General features: G+C 36.8%; 3 protein-coding genes across 4 annotated transcripts in view; 1 reads left to right on the forward strand and 2 right to left on the reverse strand.

The window, feature by feature from the left end:
* The window catches only part of LOC134663184 (cuticlin-4), a 63,299-nt gene extending 55,658 nt beyond the window's left edge, over positions 1 to 7,641 (reverse strand). Inside the window, exon 1 of one of the 2 annotated variants that reach the window (XM_063519559.1) lies at positions 7,487 to 7,641. The gene's annotated coding sequence lies outside the window, so the exon portion shown is untranslated. Of the gene's footprint in view, positions 1 to 7,472 lie in introns of both variants that reach the window. The other variant, XM_063519560.1, reaches the window with a different exon arrangement.
* A 10,737-nt stretch (positions 7,642 to 18,378) lies between these two features.
* On the reverse strand, positions 18,379 to 19,649 carry LOC134663208 (uncharacterized). The gene is made up of 2 exons (XM_063519594.1): positions 19,473 to 19,649; positions 18,379 to 18,823 (listed from the first exon to the last, which is right to left on the reverse strand). The coding sequence occupies exons 1-2, from the start codon at positions 19,519 to 19,521 to the stop codon at positions 18,381 to 18,383; spliced, it is 492 nt and encodes a 163-aa protein (XP_063375664.1). The 5' UTR covers positions 19,522 to 19,649; the 3' UTR covers positions 18,379 to 18,380.
* A 2,979-nt stretch (positions 19,650 to 22,628) lies between these two features.
* On the forward strand, positions 22,629 to 26,761 carry LOC134663155 (endoribonuclease CG2145-like). The gene is made up of 6 exons (XM_063519503.1): positions 22,629 to 23,062; positions 23,589 to 23,700; positions 23,820 to 23,904; positions 24,496 to 24,648; positions 25,999 to 26,087; positions 26,487 to 26,761. The coding sequence occupies exons 1-6, from the start codon at positions 22,689 to 22,691 to the stop codon at positions 26,721 to 26,723; spliced, it is 1,050 nt and encodes a 349-aa protein (XP_063375573.1). The 5' UTR covers positions 22,629 to 22,688; the 3' UTR covers positions 26,724 to 26,761.

Consider the following 26,761-nt stretch of genomic DNA (forward strand, 5'->3'; position numbering starts at 1 on the left):
AATGAACCTTTAAACCTATATTTAGTTGAATGTTGTGTTAATTTAACAGTTGTATGGCAACTTTGCAATAAAAGTAGAGTATTTATATTAATGTAATGACTTAATATACTTCCAGATTTACAATGGCAAACTAACTTTTTACAATTAACAAGCATAAATAGATTGTATTTGATAATCTATCTAAGAAATTATTATAATTTTATGAAAACGGTCCAATTTAAATAATTTATTTCTTCTATAATACTTAATTAAATGTAAGAATGTACTTGTTATATTGTTTCCATTACTTTGGCAAAATACAACATGGTAAACTTTATTGAAAGATAAACAGTAAGATAAAAAACCCACGGACCAGAAACCCCATAACATATTCAGATAACCTTTAAGCTCAACATTTTAGGTAATTTTACGGCTTGTCAGACCCCAGGTTTATCAGCTGCATCACACTAAGAGAGAGAAAGTAACAATCAATAAGTTATAAGTATTACGTATACCAACTAAATGAACGAGTGAGTAAAAGTGACCCTATAAAAATATTTTCGTACAGGCCTGCTTGAATTACCTGCTATGTAAATAAAAATAAATTTGACCTCAATCCCGTTGTTTACTTTCTCGCTTAATTTACTAAAATCAATATAGCGAATATATCTACATAATGGAATTTGCGTATAACATTAGAATGATCTTCGCATAATGCGAATAACAAATATGCTGATTTAAGTTGGTGTTTGTACTAAAAATTGTGAAGATACTTTATTTAGGTGCTTGTCACCTAAATAACTTGAGCCTCTTAACTTAATTAACTTAAATTTTAATATAATATAATATAATTTTAATATATTTCTTGACCTTATGTTGATACCAAATGTTTTAGATTATTATGTACCTAATTCAATTTTAATACAAAGGAAAAATACTTATAACAATGTAACTAACTACATTAATCATTAAAATAAAACTTAGTAAAAACCAAGAATAATATATGTATCAAAATAATTTATATGAATATATTATTTTAGCGTCAACACGATACATTTCAGCAAATCCTCGATAAAGTCATTTTCGAGGCGACATTAACTTTCTCGCCGATATTTTCTCGAATCACCGTTTTGACATTATCATAACATTGATCTTTGAGAGTTTCCGACGTACACCCAAACTATAATGTTTACACATACGTAGTTTACAATATTTTTTAAAATTTTTAAGCCTAAATGTGACGTTCGGATGGTTACTGCGGCTGCATTTCTGTCGATTTCCTTGAAAAAAAAGAGCAGTAATGCGTCTACGAACGCCGCTAATTTATAGCTGGTCAAGCAGATCTTGACAGTAAAAAAAGGCGGCAAATTAGAAAAATGTAGGCGCGAAGGGATATCGTCCCATAGAAAATTTGAATTTCGCGCCTTTTTTTACTGACAAGATTTGGTTGACCAGCTATATTTTTATAAAGATACTGATAGTGACGGCGCCCGTGTCAAGGTCGCAGCAGTAATGTTTCAACAGTAATGCCGCTAGAGTTGCCATCCGAACGTCACCTTTGTGTTCGTGGGTAGTACTTAATTTTTTTTTCATCTCTCCTGTTCGGAAAGTTCACCTTTCATAGGCTGATAACCGGGTGGAAAATTGCATTTCCCACCCTAGGGTGGAAAGTAATTTTTTTTTAATTTTTACTTCGAGCAACGGCTAACAGCCTTATATGCCATATTATTCAGTTAAAAGTTCTCATATTAAATTGACGCCGTTGACGAAATTGGGATGTGTCTGAAACAGCCTTAATGTATACGCGCCTTAAAAAAAATGAAATTGAATGAATGAATGATGTAATGATAATATTTTAATAAACATTCATTGTCATTTATAGATGGTCAACCAAATATTGTCAGTAAAAGAAGGCGCGAAATTCAAATTTTCTATGGGACGATATCCCTTAGCGCCTACATTTTTCAAATTTGCCGCCTTTTTCTACTCTATCTGGTTGACCAAGTATATATTAATTTATTAACAAATATTTATGTTTATTTTATACATTTAAATATTAAATACAAGTAGTATAATTTTTATACACAATAATAAATATTTTGGCAGTAGGAACATTTTTATTTTCATAAAATAGAAAAAAAATCTAATTAGGAAAAGGCGGGAATAGGTATTGGTACCTAAATAAACTGTTGAGACATTACTTGCTCTGGTTCAAAATGGATATTTCAAGTGATTCGAGTGACTTAAACATTGAATTAACTCCTGAATCTGTTAAAGAAGAAGCAAAAACAGTGGTTGATAATCTTTTACCTGCATCTTCAAAACAAAGATACCTAAAGGCATACGAGCACGTCATGAATTGGAGAAGCGTTAAAAAAGTGAAGTCGCTGTCGGAAATAGTTATTTGTACAACAAGTGATCAAAGTTTGATATTTCTTCGAGTGCTTATTTTGAGTCCCGTGCAAGCGAAAGATTCTATAATAGATTCACGAGCGTAGCGAGTGAATCTAATTTAGAATCTTGAGCGTAGTAAGGGACTCAAAAGCGCACGAGATGTAAATAACTTTGATCTCGTGTAGTACACAACATTTTTCACCTCAGCGCAGTGAGAACATACCTATTAGACAACTTGAAAAATGTAATCCTTGTTCATCACTTAATACCTGCACTCATGTTTTCTTAAGATATACAAACAATTAAGTTTAATTACCGCAATGGAACACAAAAACAAAACGTAATAATAAATTCCATTAAAATAAAATAGAAATAACAAACATTAACTGACACTTCAATCGACAACTTTTTTGAAAAAAAAAATCTTTGTAAGATACGGTCCGAATTGCGGTTACGTACTATTTGTCAACTATGGTAGAAATTCTTAAAAGTAAAATAATTAATTTTGCGTGATGATCTGTGTATTTTTTGAGTTCGATATTTTAATTGTACAATAAAATACCTAAAATATAGTATTTTATCAGTTTTTATTAAATCTTAAACTTTATTTTTATTTATTAATTATTAAGAATTCATACTCGTACGTGGTTTGGAACGATGCGGTCTGAAGTTTTTCGGGGGTCTATTATAAACCGTGAATATACTGTTGAATGTCGTTTTAACTTTTTTTTGTCTGTTTCTTTTTGCTAACAGTGTGAAAGGGACAGAGATAATAGAACCCAAGTATTTCGAACTTTTATTAGACCCCGCATGTTGAAATGACATTTGACTATAAAGGTCACTTGAATGTCATTTTGTCTCACTCAGTGAGCAAAATCGCATTTTGCTCACTGTTTTTAAGAATCAAAGTACCCTTGTTCGAGCTGCTGAGGTGAAAACGTATTTTTGGCTTATTTCAGTGAAATGTCTAAATCATTACAACCCCACACTTTGGAGCAATTACCTACTCTATGCTTAAATCAGTGATGAACTGATGAATACAAAGCATCAAGTGAACTTGAAAAACTTACTTACATACCAATAATAAACCTACATTTCTCGTGTTTGACTTTCCTCATAGTCGAAATGAAAAGTAGAGTGTTTAACTCGGGTAAAAGTAACCATCTCACCCTCGAACTATTGGCGCCCTCTCTTCGTTCGAGCGCCAAAATATCTCGGGTGAAATGGTTCATTTTCCACCCTTGGTTAACAATTTACTATTTGCACTAGCTAAACTCAAAAGTCAGCATTCATTAACAAGCTTTTATTAGGTCGACCTGTATGTAACTAAAATGTAATGGAATCTAAGGTAACTAATTTAACCATCTTCCAAGGATCGTAGCGGCATGAAAATTGGCAGCTGTATGTAGTTCTGATGACAATACAACAATATGGTACTGTCGAACTGATCTCATGATGGAGACAGGAGGTGGCCATAGGAACTCTGTGATGAAACAACGCAACCTAATTGTGTTAGGGGTTTTTAGAATTGTCTCGATGAGTATTAGTTATCTGTCGTAAGTACAGTCAGCGATAAAAGCTTGTACCAAAAATTAAATTTTTGCCAAAAACTTATTTTAAAATTGACCATTAATACTAACGGTACTGATTAATACAAAAAAACGTGGACATTCTCACTATTTATCTCTATGTCCTCTAAAAAAACTATAATATATTTAGTATCCGCGATTTACTCGATATTCAATATTTTTGAGATATTTAATAATGATACATATACAGGGTGCTTCCTGTAACAGGAGCAATCAATTAAACTGTAGGCTGTACTCCTCAAACTGACCAACATTTGTTCAGCAACTTTTGAAAATAACTCATGTTTTGATTTTATTACAGTTTAAAGTTTATTCTAAGACGCAATGTATTGCAAATTTTGTTATGTTTAAAGCGTGACAAGCAACGTCAAACACACTGATGTCAGCATACATTGAAGGCAATATTTATTTTGTATGAAAAAGAGAAAATCTAAAGGATTCATAATTTTTAAAAGTTGCTGAGCAAATGTTGGTCAGTTTGAGGAATACAACCTTTAGTTTAATTTATTGCTCCTGTTACAGGAAGCACCCTGTATATCTTTATTTGGAAAAGTCTTACAGGATGGCAGATAGGTACTCTTGGTTCGTTGCATCATCCGCTAATATTGATGTTGACTGTACGTGCTTGAACACAACCTGTCGTAAATATAAAACATAAAAACTTTTCGCATAAATAAACTAAAAACGACATTACATCATTGACATAGATATCTAGGGACTGGCTTCACAGGCAATAATAATGAGGCATGACAGGGGCCAGTACAGCGGTGTGAAATCGCTACAACGCGATTGGTTGATGAGTTCGCATCACGCGCGCGCTTGGTTGACGAGTTCGCATTACGCGCGCTATTGGTCGCAACTAGTTGCGTTAGACTGCACGATTGGCTGGAATTCGTGAGTAACACCGCTGAACTAGTACATTTTTAGTGCCCCATTAGCCCGTCCTTAGATATTATACGTCAATGCATTACATGCAACTAGCAACTTCAACTGAAATTAAATTGTTATCTTTTGCAAGTTGCATTGCGTTGCAAGTTGCACAACCCATAAACAATCCCTCAAGATGGCAGGTCGCAGTGCGTGACGTCCACTTACAAAACCCAAATGCATCCAAACAATGGAATGGGAAGCCCGCCAGAACGTGGATTTCGCAATACCGCCACTTCAGTAATAGTGTGTGCATGCACAACATGTTGTAGGTACTCACCACATCCGCCAAAGATAAGGTTAAGCTGAAACACTACCTTACATAGCTACCTACACTTTGTAGTTCGCTTTCGATTTTACTTAATTTGCTAAATGCTTCGATCTTATAGATAGCTACTTGAACTTATACGATGTAATATTATTTTTACTCCCTTGTTAATTAAAGGCGCACTAAATGTTTGCACCTCAATCATCCCATATAAAGTCTGTTCGGAAAGAGAAGAGTCGTGGAATGTATTGGGCTCCATACATTCCACGACTCTTCTCTTTCCGCACAGACTCTAACTCACAGGAGTGATAAAAGTCATCTTGGAGATTTAAGTTTATGTTTACCATTGTATTCAATGTACTATTTTGTATGGATATTTATGTGTAGGTACATAGTTCTCATGAATTTGGATACCTAGCCATTTGCACACCATGACTGATTAGGTACTTATGATTATGATTAAAATAAAAACAAAGTGAAAATTAATGTAACTTTGGATTAAAGCGTGTGGCTGGTTAAGAAAGTCTGCCGAAGCCCACTGATGACCGGAGCCGGACTTCCTGTCCACCCCATGTACCTATGTATTACTTTTTGGGGAATTTTGTGCTGCGCAAATGACAGTGAAAACACGCACGCACCACCTTTGCATTTAACAACGATTTAGTCGTATAAATACATTATTAGTAAAGTCATAGAGAAATATAGTAAGACAAGAGTGCTCACTCCATACATCAGTTAGACTATTAATTTCAGTGTCTACATCTAGCATCGAGTAGCGGAACTATCAGTACTGCTACTTGACAATAGATGTAGCACCGACCGGAAAGTCTTATTTCAACAGCATAAGACTTTCCGGTCGGTGCTACATCTATTGTCAAGTAGCAGTACTGATAGTTCCGCTACTCGATACTAGATGCTAATAGTCTTTTTGGTACTAAAACTGATGTATGGAGTGAGCAATCTATGTATTTTTTTCTCTATGGTAAAGTCCAAGTTTTTCTAGGGTAGGTACCTACTCAGTTATATGGAAAAGATATTTAAGTAATGGAAGCACAGGCAAATCGCATGGCTTCATTGATACTTGTTATCGTGCGTATGACGTATCAAAACTTTAATGCTTTTGAAACACCCAGTAACTAGACAATTTTGATAAAGTTAAAAAGTATTAGAACTTTTATTCGTTTGATGGATAGTAAATAATATTGTACTAAAGTGCTATTTATTCAAACAGTAATGGCTAGTTGACTGCTATTATTTAGGCACATACACGTAAACATATCTAAGCAATAAAAATAACCCCTGCAGGTAAACCTATAAAATGCGAGGTGTGTGACGGCTGACCTACTTTCCACCGGCTGTTATACCACATGTCGCTTCTTCAGGCAAACCTTTACTTGCAAGCAGTACTAATCCTATCCAACCACTGAATAAGTGTCATATTCCTGTAAAATATGTGTGCAAAAAGCCGATAGTAGTATAAACGGTAAGCAAATGCAAATGCATTTCAAACAGCGATATCCGCGCGAAAGATATTTCGGTTGTGCAAGTGAAAGTAAAATTATGCAACTTTCTACCATCGGGCGCCCCGGTGCTCGGTCGGATTTGACATTTAATTACGCTGATATACTAGATATTCGTTGTGATTATGTGTAAATCTAATGAGATATTTATTCCTTTATTTATTTTATATTATTTATTTATTAGTTTTATTTATTTATGTATTGCAAAAAATACAAACATAATGTACAAATGGCGGACTTATTCTCTACCAGTAGTTTTATTATCTTTACAGTTTACAGTTAATAGGTAGATAATTATTTAGTAGCCCCAGACTAGACGTGAGACCATTTTAATTACATACCTAAGTTTTTGAGTCACTAGGTGTTTAATTTATTTATTTTTACATAATTATGATAAATGTTTATTTCACTGTTTGATATACAAATGAAGCAAACAAGATGTAAAAATAAGTACGACGGATCTTGACGCATGTGACGTCATTGCGTGTAAATAAAAAATGAAATACCTATACCTAATCCTTCACTTCTTATTTTTATATTTTACCTAAGCAAAATAACAGACTATTATTTTTTACACAATAAAAATTACGAATTGTATTTTAAATAAATAAATACAAAAATTGACTATGCGCCGGCTGCGAATTTGTTTATCCTTTTCCCGTTTCCTTTTCGATGTCTTTGATTTTTTTTTATTAATTATCTCCTTATTGTGTTCTGAAATAAAATTATCTAAACCATTTCCATTGAGTAAATCCGTTTTTTCACACTCACACACAAATTCACAATGAACCACACAAATCCAAATCTACCTTTTGGCAGCAGGCAGATCCAGCCGGGAACAGTTTCAGGATAACACTCGCTACCGATGACTGCTCCAGTTCACACACACTGATCCAATGTCACAGTATATCACTTTCGATTGCGCGGGCGTCACGGGGCGCGCGCGCTGCCTGGTGCGAGTACACTGGTCGCGGGCGCGGCGTCACCTGCGTTATATACGCGAGAAAGTTCGCCGCTGCGGATCCTATCCCGGATCGCCGCGGATATGGAGTCCTTTGATGTCATCATCGTGGGCTGATGTTTTGTAATAGAGAGATTTGTTGACGCAGATTTTAATGAGCGTTTTGTTGAATCAATTGGCTGCATGCGGTAGATATATCAAAGTTAATCAACGGATCATTCTCAGTAGATCCATTGACCAGATCCATCATGTATCTACTGAGATATTTTTTTCTCAATTGATCCAATTTTGAACAATGTGGATCTACTGAATAGTACTTTTCTCGCTAAATCCGTTAACCAGAAAATTCTCAAAATGTTGAGTTCTCAACTTAACTAGACGGAGCCCCGCTTCGCGGGGCTCCTATTTATGGGCGGTTTGCCCTTCGGGCATCTGAAGCTACCTAACGAACCTATTAACCTACCTACCTATGGATTTAGTGTGATATTCGTGAAAACATTACACTTTGGGGAAAAAAGCGTAGGTAGGTAGGTAGGTTAGGTTCGTTAGGTAGCTTCACGTGCCCGAAGGGCAAACCGCCCAGAAATAGGAGCCCCGCGAAGCGGGGCTCCGTCTAGTTAAGTTGAGGATTAATATATTAATATATCTATTAAGACTACATTTTCTCATTAGATCCATTTTATTAAACAGCAGATCAATCGAGAAAAAAATATCTCAGTAGATACATGATGGATCTAGTCAATGGATCTACTGAGAATGATCCTAATGAACGCGTGGCTGAACCTATTACGATCTGTGGTCTTGATAAGTAGTCATTTCATGATATAATAGAATAGAATATAGTTTTTATTCGTAAACACACAGACAATAGACAAGCATAAAAAGAACATAGTGAAAATAAAGTGTCACGAAATGGTCCCGTCTCAGCATGTTGCTGGCGACTTCCAGCGCTGATCTTTCGATGAGACCACCAAGTGAGAAATAATCACGGAAGGTAACAGACAAAAACGAAAAAAACATAAATTTCTTGTTGTTTTAGAAAAATAGTCTTTTTCTAGAAAAGCACCTATTTAAAACAGCCGGGTTTTAACTTAGGTACCTATACCTTCTTTTAACTTTAGGAGTCGGTAAATTAATGTTCAAGTTGTATCTATAGGCTGCGGGGTTGCGTATTGCATCGCAATCATAATGTGTTTTTTAGTGTTTAGTTTATATTTTTATAATATGTATGCTAGTATTTAAGGTATTTATGTATGGGCCACTAGTTGCCTGAAATAAAGATTTCATTCATTTATTCATATTTTAAAACCATTGCGTAATAAATTTAGAAACGCCTAATTACTATTTTTTTACAGTTCATCTCCTTATGGGTTAATTCATAAACATCAAATTGCAATAGGGATAGCAATTTAATTTTAATGGGCATCAGGGCAATTTTGCAACACACATATTTAGATATCTAAGTCAAATGCAAACGAACATTCGCTCTACTATCTACTGGGAAATAATTCCAATTATTTCTGTCAACGAAAGTTATATGATGGTAGGTACTAGTGTAAAGACCTGCTACTATAAGCGGCCCATTAAACACTGTTTTTATAGCTTTTCAGTTAACTATAATCAGTACAACTGTATACACTTAACTTTAACAATTTAGTATCTCGTAAACGAAGCCTACACTTACGCTTCTTATAAAAGACTTCAACGAGTGCAGGACTGCAGGCTAGGGATTGCAGAACCGATACTTTTTAAAAGAACCGGGATTTTCGGTACTGGGCAAAATTGGAACCGGGATTTCCCGGTATTTTCGGTACTTTCGGGACTGCCATCAAAAAACAGTGTTTATCTTAATTTTCAGTAAAATAAGCGTAAAACGACCACGAATCTTTCTCTAAACATTGGCACAATATAAAAAGTACCATAGTGAAGGTACACACACTTCTTTTTTACGATAATATGTGTCTTTATATAAGCAACACAATCATTGCCTACATTACGTAATTGTGATATGGACTGCCTCTGCGTACTATACTACTAAATAATATAATTTTGGTTTAATCCTAATCTACATGTCATATTTTTACTATCTACAAAATTTCTCTATATTATTTTCTCGTACCGAATGATTAATCAGTTATTTGTATACTAAATATACAAATAACTAATTAATCGTTTTTTTTTATCGTAAAAACACTTATGTTTTGTTTTTGTTTTGATTTTAATATTATGGTCAGCCGTAAAAGTAGGTATTAGCGTCAGTCTTAGATAGATAGAACATATTTCTTTAAAAAACATGATATTTCATGCAGCATGTAACAGAAAACAGTCAAATATTTTACCGAAAATATTAGTCCCGAAAATCCCGAAAGTACCGGGATTTTAATTTTGAAATCCCGGTTCATTACTTGGCTCTAAATCCCGGGAAATCCCGGTACTTTCGGTTCCGGTACTTATTTCCCGGGAGCAAACCCTAGTCCAGTCGACTACAAAGAGATGTATCCACTTTTTCACCTTACAGCATTGTAATAAAGTGAAAAAGTGAATACATCTCTTTGTAGTCGACTGTACATTCCCATTTTGCGCAAGCCTAAAGTGCTGAACTATGCCCCAATGTATGCTATGTGGCCCTATTCAAATCGTGTTAATGAGAGCTCGTTATTTACCGCATCATCTGTTTGTGTAGGTAATGACTTAATAAACCGAAATTAAATAATAACAGTTAATCAACTGTTATTATTTAATTTCGGTAATCAGTCGATGGAGACACGCGATAGCGATATCACGAGCGGTTCTTAATAACTTCAATTTAGTTAGCAGTTCGTATAAAACCAATGCGTATTTATTCTTCTTGATTGTATTAGTCTCCACCCGCGACCTAGAAGTTAGTTAAGAAAGTTCAACCTCGTTTTCAACCTTTTAGGGGTACCATTTCATGATTTCAAGGGTCAACTCTCATAATTTAATATTGGACATGGTCCGTAGCCAGTAGACTCCTACGATTCGCCGCAGACACTGGAGTCTACTGGTTATGTCTTTTTGACGGGCCATGTCTCGCATCCATACAATATTTTCTAGTATCAAAACTATAATTCCTAATACACAAAGTGTGGCCAGTCCAAGATATTTTGAATTTCCCGCCATAAATTTGCGTAATATTTCAGTAGCCAGACTCTAAAAACGTAGCTAGTACCTATTCGCAATCTTTAAATTGCATATGACTATAAAGTTAGCATTACGTAACCTATGTATTCGCTTACCGACACTGAAAACTTTGAAAAGGTAATTAAACTTAAAGTACTTTTCGTGTTCAAGTAAGTTACGTAAGTCTAGACATTAAGCAGGTGCCTAAGTGAAATAAAAGGCATTGTTACGTGGCGTACGCACTAATCTCGTATTATATCAGATCATTCACCCGCACATGCTGGGGAAAGAAAGTAATACTTACCAAATTCGTGCACCGCACAATGGGCAATTTATTCAATTTCACTCTCTCCGCCAATTTCATATTTGTGCGAGCGCGCCACTACAGTGAGAAGAACAAACCAGTATTTTGACTCAAGGACACTCAGCGTAAATACTATGTTCAGGGTGCCAAGCCAAGCCAAGTGCCTAGCCAAGGTGCCAATCGGTTGCGCTACGACAACGAAACGCTATCTGGCTCTATCGCACTAATACGTAAGAGTGATAGAGAGACAGAAAGCTTTTAGTTGTGTAGCGCAAACGATTGGTATCTTGGCTAGGCCCCCTGATCACATTCTACGGAGGATGTAGCGGGCAGAGGCTAGTTAGAGACATTAAATAGCCTATCAATACGAACTCTCTTCGAACTATTAGATGATATTCCTATGCAAGTGGCCTGCAAGAATGAAGTGATTTGAAGTTAAAATACTGATATAGTATAACTGTAACGCCGTCGGCGCTCGCGCCACATAACAATGTCACGGCTACGCCTGCGCCCAGCCCTAGCAGTAATTAACAAATTTAATTAAAAATAAACTTTCTACAAGCCCTGAGCTTTAGCATCATCATGTGATGTAACCTCATCTCCATCGCAAGACTTTTATTAAATACAAATAAGCAGTAAATTTAAATACACAATTATAATTTTATATAATTATTAATTGATTATGTTATACTCTGCCCGTTTTCAAGCGTTTAGGATTATTTAACCCTAGTCAAAGATCGACCTTCATCAATGTGTTTACCGTCCTTACAACATATACTGTTTTGCCCTAAGGTTGGCTGAGAGAATGCCTCCTGGCATTAAGGTCGCCTTTTGTCCATTAAGTTTTTCTTTTGTACAAATAACTTTAAATAAAATCATATCATCGATTTTCTACTCACAGTTTAGTACCTTAGTAGCTTATTGACATATACTTAGTACCTATAGGTGCTAATGCTACTTCTTAACAAAACTTTCAGCTCATGGATAACTAGATATGCATATATATTATTATTTACAGAAACAGTTTCTCTAATGAACCTGTTTAAACAATAGCAGAGGACCACGTTAGATTGCAACAGGAGATTCATAAAACGACTTACGCTACGCCGCGCGCCTAAGTGCCAGTTGGGCGTTTTTAGGGTTCCGTAGCCAAATGGCAAAAAACAGAACCCTTATAGATTCGTCATGTCTGTCTGTCTGTCTGTCTGTCTGTCCGTCTGTCCGTCTGTCCGTCTGTCTGTCCGTCCGTATGTCACAGCCACTTTTCTCCGAAACTATAAGAACTATACTGTTGAAACTTGGTAAGTAGATGTATTCTGTGAACCGCATTAAGATTTTCACACAAAAATAGAAAAAAAAACAATAAATTTTTGGGGTTCCCCATACTTCGAACTGAAACTCAAAATTTTTTTTTTCATCAAACCCATACGTGTGGGGTATCTATGGATAGGTCTTCAAAAATGATATTGAGGTTTCTAATATCATTTTTTTCTAAACTGAATAGTTTGCGCGAGAGACACTTCCAAAGTGGTAAAATGTGTGTCCCCCCCCCTGTAACTTCTAAAATAAGAGAATGATAAAACTAAAAAAAATATATGATGTACATTACCATGTAAACTTCCACCGAAAATTGGTTTGAACGAGATCTAGTAAGTAGTTTTTTTTATACGTCATAAATCGCCTAAATACGGAACCCTTCATGAGCGAGTCCGACTCGCACTTGGCCGCTTTTTTGTTTTTGTTGTCCCCTACACTTTTTTTTCAAATTTGGGATTTTTTATATTATTTCTACTCAGAATCACGAGCTCTGTCTATCCTAATAGGAGAAAAAAAGTATCCTAAGGTTTTTATTTCCATTACGTCACCATTTTTCATAGACTTTGTATGGCGGTCGCGGAATGGAAAAATCGAAAAACGAAAAATGTATGAAAATTTTGGGACACTTTTTTTTCCTATTAGGATAGATAGAGCTCGTGATTCTGAGTAGAAATAACATACAAAATCCCAAATTCGAAAAAAGGTGTAGGAGACAACAAAAAAAAACGCCCAGTTGCACCATCCGCACTTGACAGACTGATCAACGTCACCCGGCGCGCCGCGGCGGTTTACTATGAAACTTTCCATACAATAAAATTTAGCGAAGTCTTTAACGATGAAAAATAGTTTGGTACAACCGACCCTAAGTGTTACATAGAACTAGTAAAACCCAAGCCAGTGTATCGAATTTGTCGTTACAATATTTTTACCCCTAGATTTGTATCTTATGGATTTGTATATCCCTATGTACACGTTCTGTATCTGTTCAGTCGGTAAGCTTCAAAATACAAATGTTGAAGTAAGTATCCTGCAAGTTAAGTATCTTCAAGTGCTTAGGTACTCTCTTGCACATATAGAACCCGACTTTACTACCGTTTCGAATATAATATCTAATTTCTACGTATAGCTTTGTGAATAGCGACACAGATCACACCCTTTTCTAGCGTACCTAAATGCGTGTCTGCGGGCGTTAGAGTAATAGCGTCCTCCAACAACGGCAGGTCCGGTTTGCATAACAATACCGTGTCACAACTTTCTTAAAACGGAACAAGGCACAAATTCGGATCTGCTTAGTCACTTACCTCAGATCTGTCGTCATTTGCATAAGAGGATTATTCCGGGTCTTATCGTTAGTGTTGCAAATTTATGACAAATGAATACAACAACCACATACCTAAGCAAAGTAAAAATACGGCTAGAGACTATTGCAATACAGAGTAAAAGTTATGACGCCATATTTATAATGCAAATTTTGAACTAATCGATACCTAAACATGTTCATGCCACTGTGCGGTTACAGAACATCTCTCGAGCAGCCAATATTTGTAGACTATGCAAATTATATTTGTCGCTTTCATCTCAACTTTTGTTAAACCTAGAGAGTTCGTGTGAACATGACTTTTAAATATACTCTCGTTGCTTACATTACTATAGTTGTACTTCCCGTTTGTTCCGTGAAACAGTAAATTCCTTGTGAAAATGAGTTCACATTCGGACTAAATAAATATTCGTTCTATGGAACTTAGTGATTAAACGGCCTGATTCTAATTTTAATAAACGTTATAATTTGATCTCGATACGATTGGAAACTCTCAGTGGTGACGTTTTTGTTTGATGAAATCTAATCTCTAATCTCTGATCTAATTTTTGACGTTAATTAAAATTAGAATCAGGCCGTAAGTACTCAAATTTTAGCGTGCCTATTTAGAGTACACCTATTCGTAATAGATCCTTATGTAATGCGCCAAATAAAGAGTTTGAATGGGTCAGGCGCCGCTGTATTATTCAATAACGTCATCGTACGCACGCGCAAAGAATGAGGGCGGATCTGGGTGACGTCGGTGCATTTCATAACACGGACTCACTAAAGAACTCAAGGAAAGCGAGAGTGGGGCGGATGTTGGGAGAACCCCTGCGACACCCGCAGCGGTGATATAACATTTTTATTACTCATAAAAACTTACTCTTATTATAAATATTGAAAACTTAAAGTCGTTTTTAAATAAGCAACATTTGAACTCTTCTTGACGCTTCCCCTATTAGATCCGGTCTTTAAACGACTTGCACGCTATAAACCTACATAATAGGTAGCCGAATATATGTATTATCATTTAAGTAATTGCTCAAAACTCAGTTTGTTACATATTTCTCTCTTAAATCACTAATTGAATTGAATGAAATTGCATTTTCACATACCTATCTACCATATGAAATGCTACTTTCGCTTAGAAGTACGAGTGTGTATCAAGCCACAAAATGATTTCATTGTGTGCAGATGAGATGTCACTTCGGAGTGGCCGTCATTATTCCCAAGCGCTACAGAAGCGCTCACGCAAGCTTGGGAAGCCATGTAACTATCTTCTTCAAATACATTGTTATAGTTTATTTTTTTAGATAGATCTCCTAAATTACAAGCATAACATTATTAAAACACAAACGCACATAAACATAAAGTTATGTTCCATTTACACGTGCGACTTGTTAAGAAAGTTTAGGCTATTAAAAATTACGTTATATAAAAGCCTGCCTGCGTGATTCTACGCTTCTATTAAACTGAGAGATTATTGTAAAAGCTTTCTAATACATATTAGACTGGCGGTGGCGGTAGATTATTTCGGATAGGTACTGAAGTGTTCTTAATTATATCGTAGCCTCGATGAGTCATTGTTATTGTTAAAATGCGGACAAGGTGTTGCACAATGTCCCAGACCACGCGCGTAACCGAGGGGTCCTGCAGTAATGGCCCGTATGATTCAGCTGAGAGTGAAAGTGGCACATTTTGCGCAGCCCTCAAAGTGCACGTTTACGTACTACAGTACCTAGTAGTTTATGAAAACATATAAGTAAATAAGTCCCGTTGTACAATTTAATAATATAAGTAAATAGTTTACGTTAGTTGACGATAACATAGATATTGAAATGGGAGAAAACTCTTCTGATAGCTTTCAGATTATTTAAACAGACTTTATACTATAGGTATAGCATTTACACACCTTGTTACTAATATTACTTGTACTAGTCTACAGTACTGGTTATCCTCATCGGCAACTTTACAGGCGGGATACATTTTTAGGGTTCCGTAGCCAAATGGCAAAAAACGGAACCCTTATAGATTCGTCATGTCTGTCTGTCTGTCCGTCTGTCCGTCTGTCCATCTGTCTGTCCGTCCGTATGTCACAGCCACTTTTCTCCGAAACTATAAGAACTATACTGTTGAAACTTGGTAAGTAGATGTATTCTGTGAACCGCATTAAGATTTTTACACAAAAATAGAAAAAAAACAATAAATGTTTGGGGTTCCCCATACTTCGAACTGAAACTCAAAATTTTTTTTTTCATCAAACCCATACGTGTGGGGTATCTATGGATAGGTCTTCAAAAATGATATTGAGGTTTCTAATATCATTTTTTTCTAAACTGAATAATTTGCGCGAGAGACACTTCCAAAGTGGTAAAATGTGTGTCCCCCCCCTGTAACTTCTAAAATAAGAGAATGATAAAACTAAAAAAAATATATGATGTACATTACCATGTAAACTTCCACCGAAAATTGGTTTGAACGAGATCTAGTAAGTAGTTTTTTTTATATACGTCATAAATCGCCTAAATACGGAACCCTTCATGGGCGAGTCCGACTCGCACTTGGCCGCTTTTATTGTTTCAGTAAGTAGGTACCTACTTGAGACTCAAATAATAAAAACCGGCCAAGTGCGAGTCGGATTCGCGTATTTTTAACAATGTATTTTTTATGTGAAACGTGAGTAAAATATCTACTAAGTAATTAAGTCCGACTCACGCTTGACTGCACATTTCTAATAGGTTTTTCTATCATCTATAGGTAGAGAACTATTTTGTGTATTTTTTCAAAATTTTAGACCCAGTAGTTTCGGAGATAAAGGGGGGGGGGGGAATGGTCATTTTTTACCTATTTTCTTGAATAACTGCTAAACATTTTATCATAAAATTATAAAAAAAAAATATTTTAGATTCTTACAATGAGCTCTTTTATTTGATATGTAACACGATATAGCTTGAAAAACTTTATTTTTTAATTTGCTCATTTACCCCCCAAAAGTGGCCTCCATATTTAAAATTAATTTGTTTACGTTACACGTACGTCTTTGGGTCATAAACTTACATATGTGTGCCAAAATTCAACTTAATTGATCCAGTAGTTTCGGACAAAAAAGGCTGTGACAGACGGACAGACAGACGCACGAGTGATCCTATAAGGGTTCCGTTTATTCCTTTTGAGGTACGGAACCTTAAAAATAGGATACCTATGTATGTAGGTATCAGAGTCGTTAACTTTTATTATATTGTCCACAGAAGTGACCTTTTTTTTAAATGTGTTTAACCCACTTTTAGGTATCTGGAGGTGCTCCGAAGTCCTGAATCAGAATTAATTGCGTGAGAACTACCTTATTTGAAAAGAATACCAAAAAGCCGCATATCTATTCGTGGTAAGCTATTTCTATAGATACAAATAATGCAAGTAAATTGACTAGTCTATTGACCACAAAGAAAGACGACATGACAAGAATAGAATGGACTCTAAGCGGCATGCATCAAATTTGCAAAAGGCCAGTTTTCGCCATTGAAATCTATGAATTTGTAAGGAACTGACTGTCAAAGATAACTATTAAGTAGTCTGTTATATTGTAAAGGACGCGTACCGAGTCCATTGCCCGTGCTATCTTGTGAACTTGTGCTACACTTTCACTGGCTGAATAAATTTTAAAGCCATGCATTGTTTACGTCCTAATGCATCTTTTTATGTAGCTTCTAGACATATCAAGACTGTTGTCGTTTTCTCTGTTAACTATCAAAGTTAACTACCTATCATAAATAACCCGTCTTAATAAATTTAAACTATGTTCCCTACTAAATATATAGTTCCAACCTCGTCTTAGTTACATTATTTAATTATGAATGTAGGTTTTATTCAGCATTAGGTAGGTATAAAATATTTTTGTTGCTTGACCGCGGGCGTACGCTGACCCTATTCAATTCATACAAGCAAACAAAATTACAAATGGCTTTGCCTAGATGAAACCATTCGATCTGAGATCTCACAATAACCGCAGAATAGAAGTTTCACTGTAGGGATCATCCATAAATTACGTAATCTTAGGAGGTGGAGATGTAGTCTAAAATAAAATCAAAAACAAATTACGACCTTTGTTTTTAGAAGTTTGCCTAGGTACTTACACATTTATTCCCATAGCAATTTTAGCTTTTCTTAGAGTATTACCTAAGTAGATATTACTAAAGTCTCTTGTTTCGGCTTATAGTTTGGGCTAGTAGAGGTCGCTATAATATATACATAATTAAATACATACACATATTATATATATATAATATAAATACTTAAATAGGTACCTACGTACATTTTTCGAAGTACGAAAACTCCAATACTACCTTAGGTCTTCAATAAATATGAATACAAAATCTGAAAATCTTGCATGTAGGTACCTACCTATATTTATTTTATATTCAGTAGTATTATAGGCAAAATAGAGGTATTTTACGTTTCGTACATATGGTAAGTTTCCACTAGTTTCCAGGTGTACAACAAGGTTTTTAATTACTTTACTTTTCTAGGTACATACAGGTATTTAACCTCCTTGTAGGTAAATAAGTAATTAAGTCTAAAAGGAAAGTGGTGTCGTGCAATGTAAAAAAATGCAATAAGTTAGTACTTAATAAATGCTATATTTAGATCGTTCTGCAATGGTTTTACATATAAATCTTATCACAGTTATCCCTGTTTAACAGCCTGGCTGTAACTGTAGGGACGGATGGGGCTGCCTTTGCCTTGGCTGTTGTAAAAGTTGACCAAATCCTTGACATTGCCGGGTCCAGGGGTCGTGATGGGGTTGGCCACTGGCGACGGATTTACGGGGACCGGTTTGATTTGATTTGGTGTTTTCGGTTGAGCGGGCGTGACGGCTGGTTGAGCTGGTTTGATGGTGACGGCTGGTGCTGGTTTTCCTGCAGTCGGTGCTGGTTGGGGAGCTTGAGCTGATTTGGGTACTGGTGGTTGCTGGGGAGTTGGGGCGGGTTGAACCACGGGTATTGGTTGAGGTTTAGACGGAGGGGTCGCCGCGCCGCCCGGCCGCGGCGCTGGCTTGATCCCACCTCCCTCCATATTAATAAAATCTACGTTGGCATGTTTGTCGAGGGGGGCATACGTCTTTTTACCTGTAATTAAAAACAAAGATTGGTAAAAGGTTAAGGCAGAGGCTAGAGGTGATTATGTAGTACTAATGCATTGTCCTACCGAGTAGGTATGTATCTAATTACAGTAATTACTATAGGTATTGTCCTATAGGTATTTATAGTAATACCATGGATTGCGACGATTAAATGATTATGATTATTATATACTTAATACATATAACCATGCTTATAACACGTTTCGCACTAAAAGATGCTTCAAGGATTTATTCGCAGCACGTCTCGCCCGCTATAATATGTATATGATTACGAGCGAGTTGATCTCCAAATGAGACATTGGCATTTAGTTCTAAGTTAAAATCACGCATATAAACAGAAATATGCACTAATAGGTAGGTGCCAATACATTAAGCTCATGATAACAGGAAATTAACAATAAGCATTGAGGTTAAATTCATATACTTAAAGATTTCCTTTAACAACCTACCAAAAATATAACCTGTACGCAAATAATGTTGTACACTTGTTTCGCAAGCAGATATTTTAAAAATCAGATCATGCATTTTGGATACGTAGACATGTAGGTACTTCAATGTTCAAACTTCAAACAACAATATGGGGCATAGGTACATACGAGGTGGGTACGAGTGATGATACAAAAATAAACACTTACATTCCACGTAACAGAGGACCAACAGCAAGGCAAATACTACGGCCTTCATCGTATTTAGCGTGGCACTTGTGGTATGTCCTAACTTAATATGCAGACTGAGCCTATATTTTATCGAATAGCAAATTTGGACGGGCACGATTCGCTCGTCGAGGTTAAGGAGTGATCTCACGACGCACTGGCAAGCTGGCGTGCCGATGCCGGTCGACCTCTCTTGATAGCTGACCTCATACGATAACAGTTTCCTGAATCAATTAGACCCTTAACAGTAAGACAATAAGGTGCAAATTTAATCGAATGATTGCTCCTCATGCAAATTTCTTAATACCTAACATTGTTCGTTACAGATTTGTTTGTTTGGGTTCAAGTAGGTAAACAAGTAAGTATTATATTTATGTTCTTTAAATATCAGTTTCCAAGAAATACCTATTTGTGATATAAAGACGATTTTCCTTAAGTTATAAGAAAATTAAATATTACGATCAAAAAAGGATGTCGCTAAATTGACTTTCACGATTTACTTGCCTGTCTAAACGTACCTACTTAGTCTTGGCCACTTAATTTTATGGACAAGTTCTAAGTTCTAATGGATAGTAAAATTTGCAAAAGTAAATGGTAGGCAGTCGTTAAATTGTGAAGATAGCTCCAAAGTAAAGCTTATCCTAATAGAAATGTGAGAAAACTACAAACCAATCAAGTAAATCGAGAGAAAACGCGCATCAATATCGCAAAATCGTGTCAAAGTTATTGCTTCTAAGAAACATGCCCGTAATTAAATAATCTTTATCTCCATAAAACCAGTCGGTTACTGGAATAACAGAATGGCTTGAACGTACTCAAATCTGCTAAGAAATTATATATCGTATCATCTATATTCTATAGTAATGATTGTCCTAATAGAGAATTGTGAGCGGTGAGTGTACAGTTGTAACAGTGGATGCAGGCAGATGATGCATAATACATAAGTAAGATAGATATTCCCGCCTCGCGCCAGCGCACGCGAGTGTGCATTGCGGCTGTGCGCTCGCCTGCGACCGTATGGTGACGATGTCTCTTCTCTGCTTTCTTTTACACATTGCCTAAACAATCGAGCACACGTGGCGGGAGAAACTGTAGCGAGATTAACAACTACCAGTCTACCACTGTTACTACTAATTGGAGATAGGAATTATTAACTAATACATTAAGAGATATATATATGTTTGCTATAATTACAAAACAATATGTATAATTTGCTATTAATGTTTTACACTCACGGACCACGGTAGATGGCTTTCAATACGTAATTAAGTGCATTTAAATTTAATGGTATGGTACATAATTATGCGAAGAAAAAAAGTTAGCCAGATATAACAGCTTAGGTATTTTTTCAAGATGTATATTTCTCAAATGTATTCTAAAATAAGGAAGTATGTAGTGGAATTCGTGCTCTATAGATGCCTTGGCATAAAACTGTAGTAACGTTTCCTTTAAAAACTTCTCTGAGCATTACCACACATAACATATAATGGCTATGTGTACGACAGTAGCGTAGCTTGGCTGCTATACGCCATATTAGTTAACTTTGCATTTGTTCTGCAAAGTTTTTTTTTCCTTTCCTATTTACCCTGTTAACTAACATCTGAAGTCAAGAATAACCTCATCATCTCATCATCTTCCTCGCGTTGTCCCGGCATTTTGCCACGGCTCATGGGAGCCTGGGGTCCGCTTGGCAACTAATCCCAGTAATTGGCATGGGCACTAGTTTTTACGAAAGCGACTGCCATCTGACCTTCCAACCCAGAGGGTAAACTAGGCCCGTATTGGGATTAGTCCGGTTTCCTCACGATGTTTTCCTTCACCGAAAAGCGACTGGTAAATATCAAATGATATTGAAATTTCGTGCATAAGTTCCGAAAAACTCATTGGTACGAGCCGGGGTTCGAACCCGCGACCTCCGGATTGCAAGTCGCACGCTCTTACCGCTAATAGGCCACCAGCGCTTCAATCCAGAATAACCTAAAAACCTTTTTTTAAATACCTTTATATACCTTTATTACATTTAGTTCTTAAGTAGTTACGTCGCCTGCGAAGCCCTAGCACGTGTGAGGAAATATTTAATTAGGTAGGTATACTGCCATTAACCATACAGGCTGATGCCTACTTTCAACCGTATAAGTATTCTTCGTTTCTAAACTAATCTCTCTAATTATCAGCTAACCATGACGGGAATGTAAAATAGGGTTATTATTTAGTTATTTAATTTATTAAAATGCTTTAAAAGTTTAGCGTACTTACGCAAACGGTGACAATCGGAACCCTATTTTGTAAAGCATGTTTGTGACTGTATGATTCTTTGTACATAAGACAATTAATGAGTTGAAAGTATTTAAGTACATACCTAATACATAACTATAGCGGTAAAATACATACCTAACTATAGTGGTCAAACACTCCCTTCGGTCGTGTTTTAATTTATCGCCACCTCGTTGCGAATTTCTTACTTTCCGCACTTTTATCGTAAATAACTGTTGATCCTGTATATAATTAGGTACCTATGTCAGTCAGTATGTAAGTATATATACATATTTTTGAAATTAGAACGAATATTCCACATAGATATCTACTCTAGATACCTACTTTACAAACGAGCATGCATTTAGCGACGAAACGATTGTTACGCTCTTAATACATTTGATAACGCCTCGCTTTTGCAAACAAAGCGCTTGCGAATGCGAACCAATAGGTGGTACGTTTCCCATCCAACTTCAATACGTCATTAGCACGTCGAGATGTGATGAGCAATCAGGGTTGTTACTGATAGCAACATAATATTAATACTAAGGTCAGAGTTGTTTCAGAGGACGTGGAAGTAGCTTCGCATTAGGTATTCAGGGCAATCACCGCAAATGGCGCAAAAACTGGAAATCCGCCGGTTGAATATCAATAACATGCTGTATCTAATGCTATGTTATGTTCCACACAACATCTATTCAAAAAACATTTTATTCCAATTGTCAGCACCTCCCAAGTGTAAAATGACCCCGTGATTAACAATATCTCTGTATAATCGGTGGTAGGGCTTACATTGGTCCCGTGGAGAGCGATCGATAACCGTTACGATGAACAAGCCATAAGGATGACGTCACCCCAGAGGTCGCGCACATCGGCGCGGAGCGGGCGCAGCTCAGAGATCACTAGTGCGCCGTGACTGTATTCGACACCACGTACTGGACCAACATGAAGTGTGCCATAGTCCTCCTCGCCTGCCTGGCGGCTAGCCAAGCCGACGACCTAGCCTCCGCCGCCGGTCAAATCTTCAACAATATACTTCCCAATCTCATCAAAAACCAGGCGACTTCTAGTGACGGAAACAGCGCCCAAAACACTCTTCAACAAATCGGCACTGTTGTCGGCGGTGTAGTGGATTATGCCAAAACAAAGAGCTATGAAGACCTTCTCAAAACAGTGCAGGACTCCACGACCGATGAAGACTTGGTACGAGTCAGCGAAGAGATGTTCAACGCAGATATCAATAACGCATTCAACTACATCCAAGTGAACCTGCAGGGCCAAACCAGCCCCATGTCTAAGGACGATAAGGCACCAGCTAAGTAAGTCTTCAACGCAACGCTTCTGCCTTCTATTAGACATGATGTTTTGTAAACAATTTTTCATTTCTCATGCTCTGAAAGAGGGTCATTGTTGTTATAAAAGGTGTGCAGAAAATGATGTTTCTGCACTAGAGCATTTTACGTTCCAAGTACGATTTTATGAAGTTTATTACGATAAGCAACTGAAATTTCAGTTTAAATGGATTTGTTATACAATTTCCATTCTGATATTTAACTCCTCATTCCATTAACGATACTTTGGCCTAAATTGATAATTGAAAGTACCCTCAAGATATACTATTAAATTTTAAACTTAGTCATGTTTTTAACAAAACCCATGCATTTTACTTTCCTCGTATTCGAAATGAAAAGTAGAGTGTTTAACTCGGGTGAAAGGCATCATTTCAGCCTCGGACTATTGGCGTTCTCACTGCGTTCGAGCTCCAAACTACCTCGGCAGAAATGAGTGCCTTTCATCCCTTGGTTAACAATCTACTATAGATATTGATTTTCAATGTGTTTATAGCCTCCTAGCTGTTAATGATAACGTTTGGAACGGACCAACTATCAAACCATTCGTCGCTCTTTTCGACAACTACCACAAGAATGTCATTAGGCCAGAGTTCGTCACCCCTAATGTGAGTATAATTTACTTTACAAATTACTATGTAATGTACGTCTTCACCGTATATCTGTTTACTAGTTTCAAGTGTCACGCCAATTGAGGAAACTTAACATGAGTGATGTCATTTCGCAGGAAGAGTCCGAGCAAACTACTTACATCAACACTATTTTAGCTACCGGACCTATTAGAAGTCTTATGTCCTTCCTAGTAAGCAAAGGTTAGTGCATTCTGTATTATAAACGCAGCGCCTGTACTGCATGCATACTTCCGCTTGATTAAGTATTTGCGGACCTAATGTACAGTTAAAATATTCTCAACAGTACACCCGCTTTCAGTCTCGTCCGAGCACTTATCTACTTTGAAAAAATATTGAGTGAAGTGCGGTTCCCCCGAAAGCATGACTATTGTTATGAGTTTTTTTTAATAGAGAAAACTTCCTTACCTTATATTAACGTACGAAATTGAGAAACAGTCTCTGATATCGTCCATCATAAGGAGTTTTAACTTTGCGATTGCCAAACGATCAACACAAGTTCATCCCGGCACTTTCATTCTGTCAACGACTGTCAGAAAGTGAGGTAGGTATGCTTGTTTTATCTTTGCCTGATCACGCGAACATCATAGGCCCACTGAGCACGAAACAAAGCATACGCTAAATTATGCATCTTTGAGATTAGGAAGAACCAACATACACTTCGATTTCGACGCATTCCGTTCATAAATTTCATAGTTTTTGCGTTGCTATGAATCGTGCTTAAGCTGAATTACGTTCACCTACTTTACTGTACCAATGTCAATGTTAACGCAGGTTTGACTCAGCTGAATGAATACCCGGAACAAGTAAACTTGTTGAAGAAGATTTGGTTCACCAAGTACGCGCGCCACTGGACCGGCCTGTGCAAGTGCAGCTGTGCCTTCGAGAACATCTTCATGGCTGAACTCAAGTCCAATGATGTATTAGGTACGTATGATCTATGCGCTGTTGCAATAATCTGATGCATATGTGTAGGTTTTGTATTGTACCTACTGCAATATATGTGTGTTGTGTACCTATGTACTATAAACAGTACAGTCTACGCTCGATCGAAAACAATGGACGTTTTTGCAACTATTTAGATAACGAGCAGGGACAAAGTGCTAAAAATATGTATGGACAACGTTATTACCATACATTAAGGTAGGTACTTAGTGTGCTAGTGTATACACATATCTAGTTTTCAGTTTTATTTTATAGATAAGTGTTTTTTAGGGTTCCGTACCCAAAGGGTAAAAACGGGACCCTATTACTAAGACTCCGCTGTCCGTCCGTCCGTCCGTCTGTCACCAGGCTGTATCTCACGAACCGTGATAGCTAGACAGTTAAAATTTTCACAGATGATGTATTTCTGTTGCCGCTATAACAACAAATACAAAAAACAGAATAAAATAAGATTTAAGTGGGGCTCCCATACAACAAACACGATTTTTTTGCTCTATTTTTTGTTGATGGTGCGGAACCCTCCGTGAGCGAGTCCGACTCGCACTTGGCCGGTTTTTTTTGTACCTTATATGAATAAACCTACAATGTAGCATTGCAATGTAGCACGCCAATAATTTTTGCACTTTGTCCGTGTGGTCCTTATAAGTCAGAAGAAATGTAGGCAGCTGGAATAGTAGATTGTACAACAAGGGCATAAAGTGACCCATTTTTACCCGAGGCAATTTTTTGGTCAAAATAGTAGACGAGGGAAAAAATGGATATTTATGCCCTTGTTGTACACTCTGCTTTTCACTTCGATTGCGAGGAAAATATACATACAAAAATATCCAATATTTTAGGTTATTTTCCCGTATTTATTCAAGACTAAAGAAAATTTTATTCGGGCCGGTCGGGGGCGCGAGACACGCCGGGCGGGAGCGCGCCGGTCGGGCGCGGGCGCGCCTGCAAGGCTGGCAGTTTGTATGGCAGATTTTGGACTTTATTGTTATATAGGTCAATAAAGGTCGCAATAGATGATTTTACTTTATGCTCTAGAACATAATAAGCAACTTTATGTCGTCTACGCAAAATGTGCACTTTTTGAGCATGAGAAGTGAAAAAGCTATTATATTCAATTCTAATAGAGTCAGACCGAGAAAAGTGTGCAGCGATTTTGATAGCCCACGCAGTGAAAGTGTCATTTTAAACGTCAAACTTCTATGAATTTATGACGTGTAAATAACACTTGCACTGCGTGGGCTATCAAAATCGCTGCACTTTTCTTGGTCTAACTCTATTTATAAACTTGGCTATTATTTTTTTGTTAAATTTTATACATTTTCCTTTTTACAGGTCTGCATAGTTGGTTGTTCTTTGCTAAGCGAGAACAAGATCACAAAGCCAACTACCTAGGCTACGTCTCCAAACTTGACTTGGCTGGGGTGAGTGGATACCGGTTCAATTTTTTATTGTTTAATATGTATCATGACTCTTAATGTGCCATTTATCAAATACCTACAGCGCTTGCCGATAAGGCCGATAATAATATCTGGTAGACTGTGTTATTTCTATTGTTATATTTATAGAAAACCTGCCTAGTAGCCCTTGGTTGGGGCCTAGCCAGGTGAAAAGTAAAAATGTATCAGGATGATAGTAACAGTATTCTACGAAAAGTCACGTGACATTGTTTGTTTCGATTGGACTTTACTATCAACGATTGTTATCATGGCTAGGCTCCCTTAGGAGACGATTAACGCAGCCTCGATGCCGGTCTCGGAAACGGTACCAAGACATAAAACAATTTTTCAGCATTTTTTTATATTTCCCATGTAATCTTTCAGAAAGGACTAATTCTGAAGCAGCACTCCATCCTCAGTGAAACGAAGGATGCTCCCGAAGTGACCATGTTCGTGGGAACCTCCCCCGAGCTCGAGACGGCCCTGTATACCCTCTGCTTCATGGCGCGCCCGGACGGACAGTGCAGGCTGCGTTACAACAACGTGCAGTTCACCATTCAGACCAAGACTCTCAAGTCTGAAAACATCAAGCTTATAGACACCGCGTACCCAGTCTTCTAAGTGATAGTCTTTATTGCAGATACTCTTAAGGCCGCATT

This window comes from Cydia amplana, chromosome 4 (assembly GCF_948474715.1).
Source record: "Cydia amplana chromosome 4, ilCydAmpl1.1, whole genome shotgun sequence".
Lineage (NCBI taxonomy): Eukaryota > Metazoa > Arthropoda > Insecta > Lepidoptera > Tortricidae > Cydia > Cydia amplana.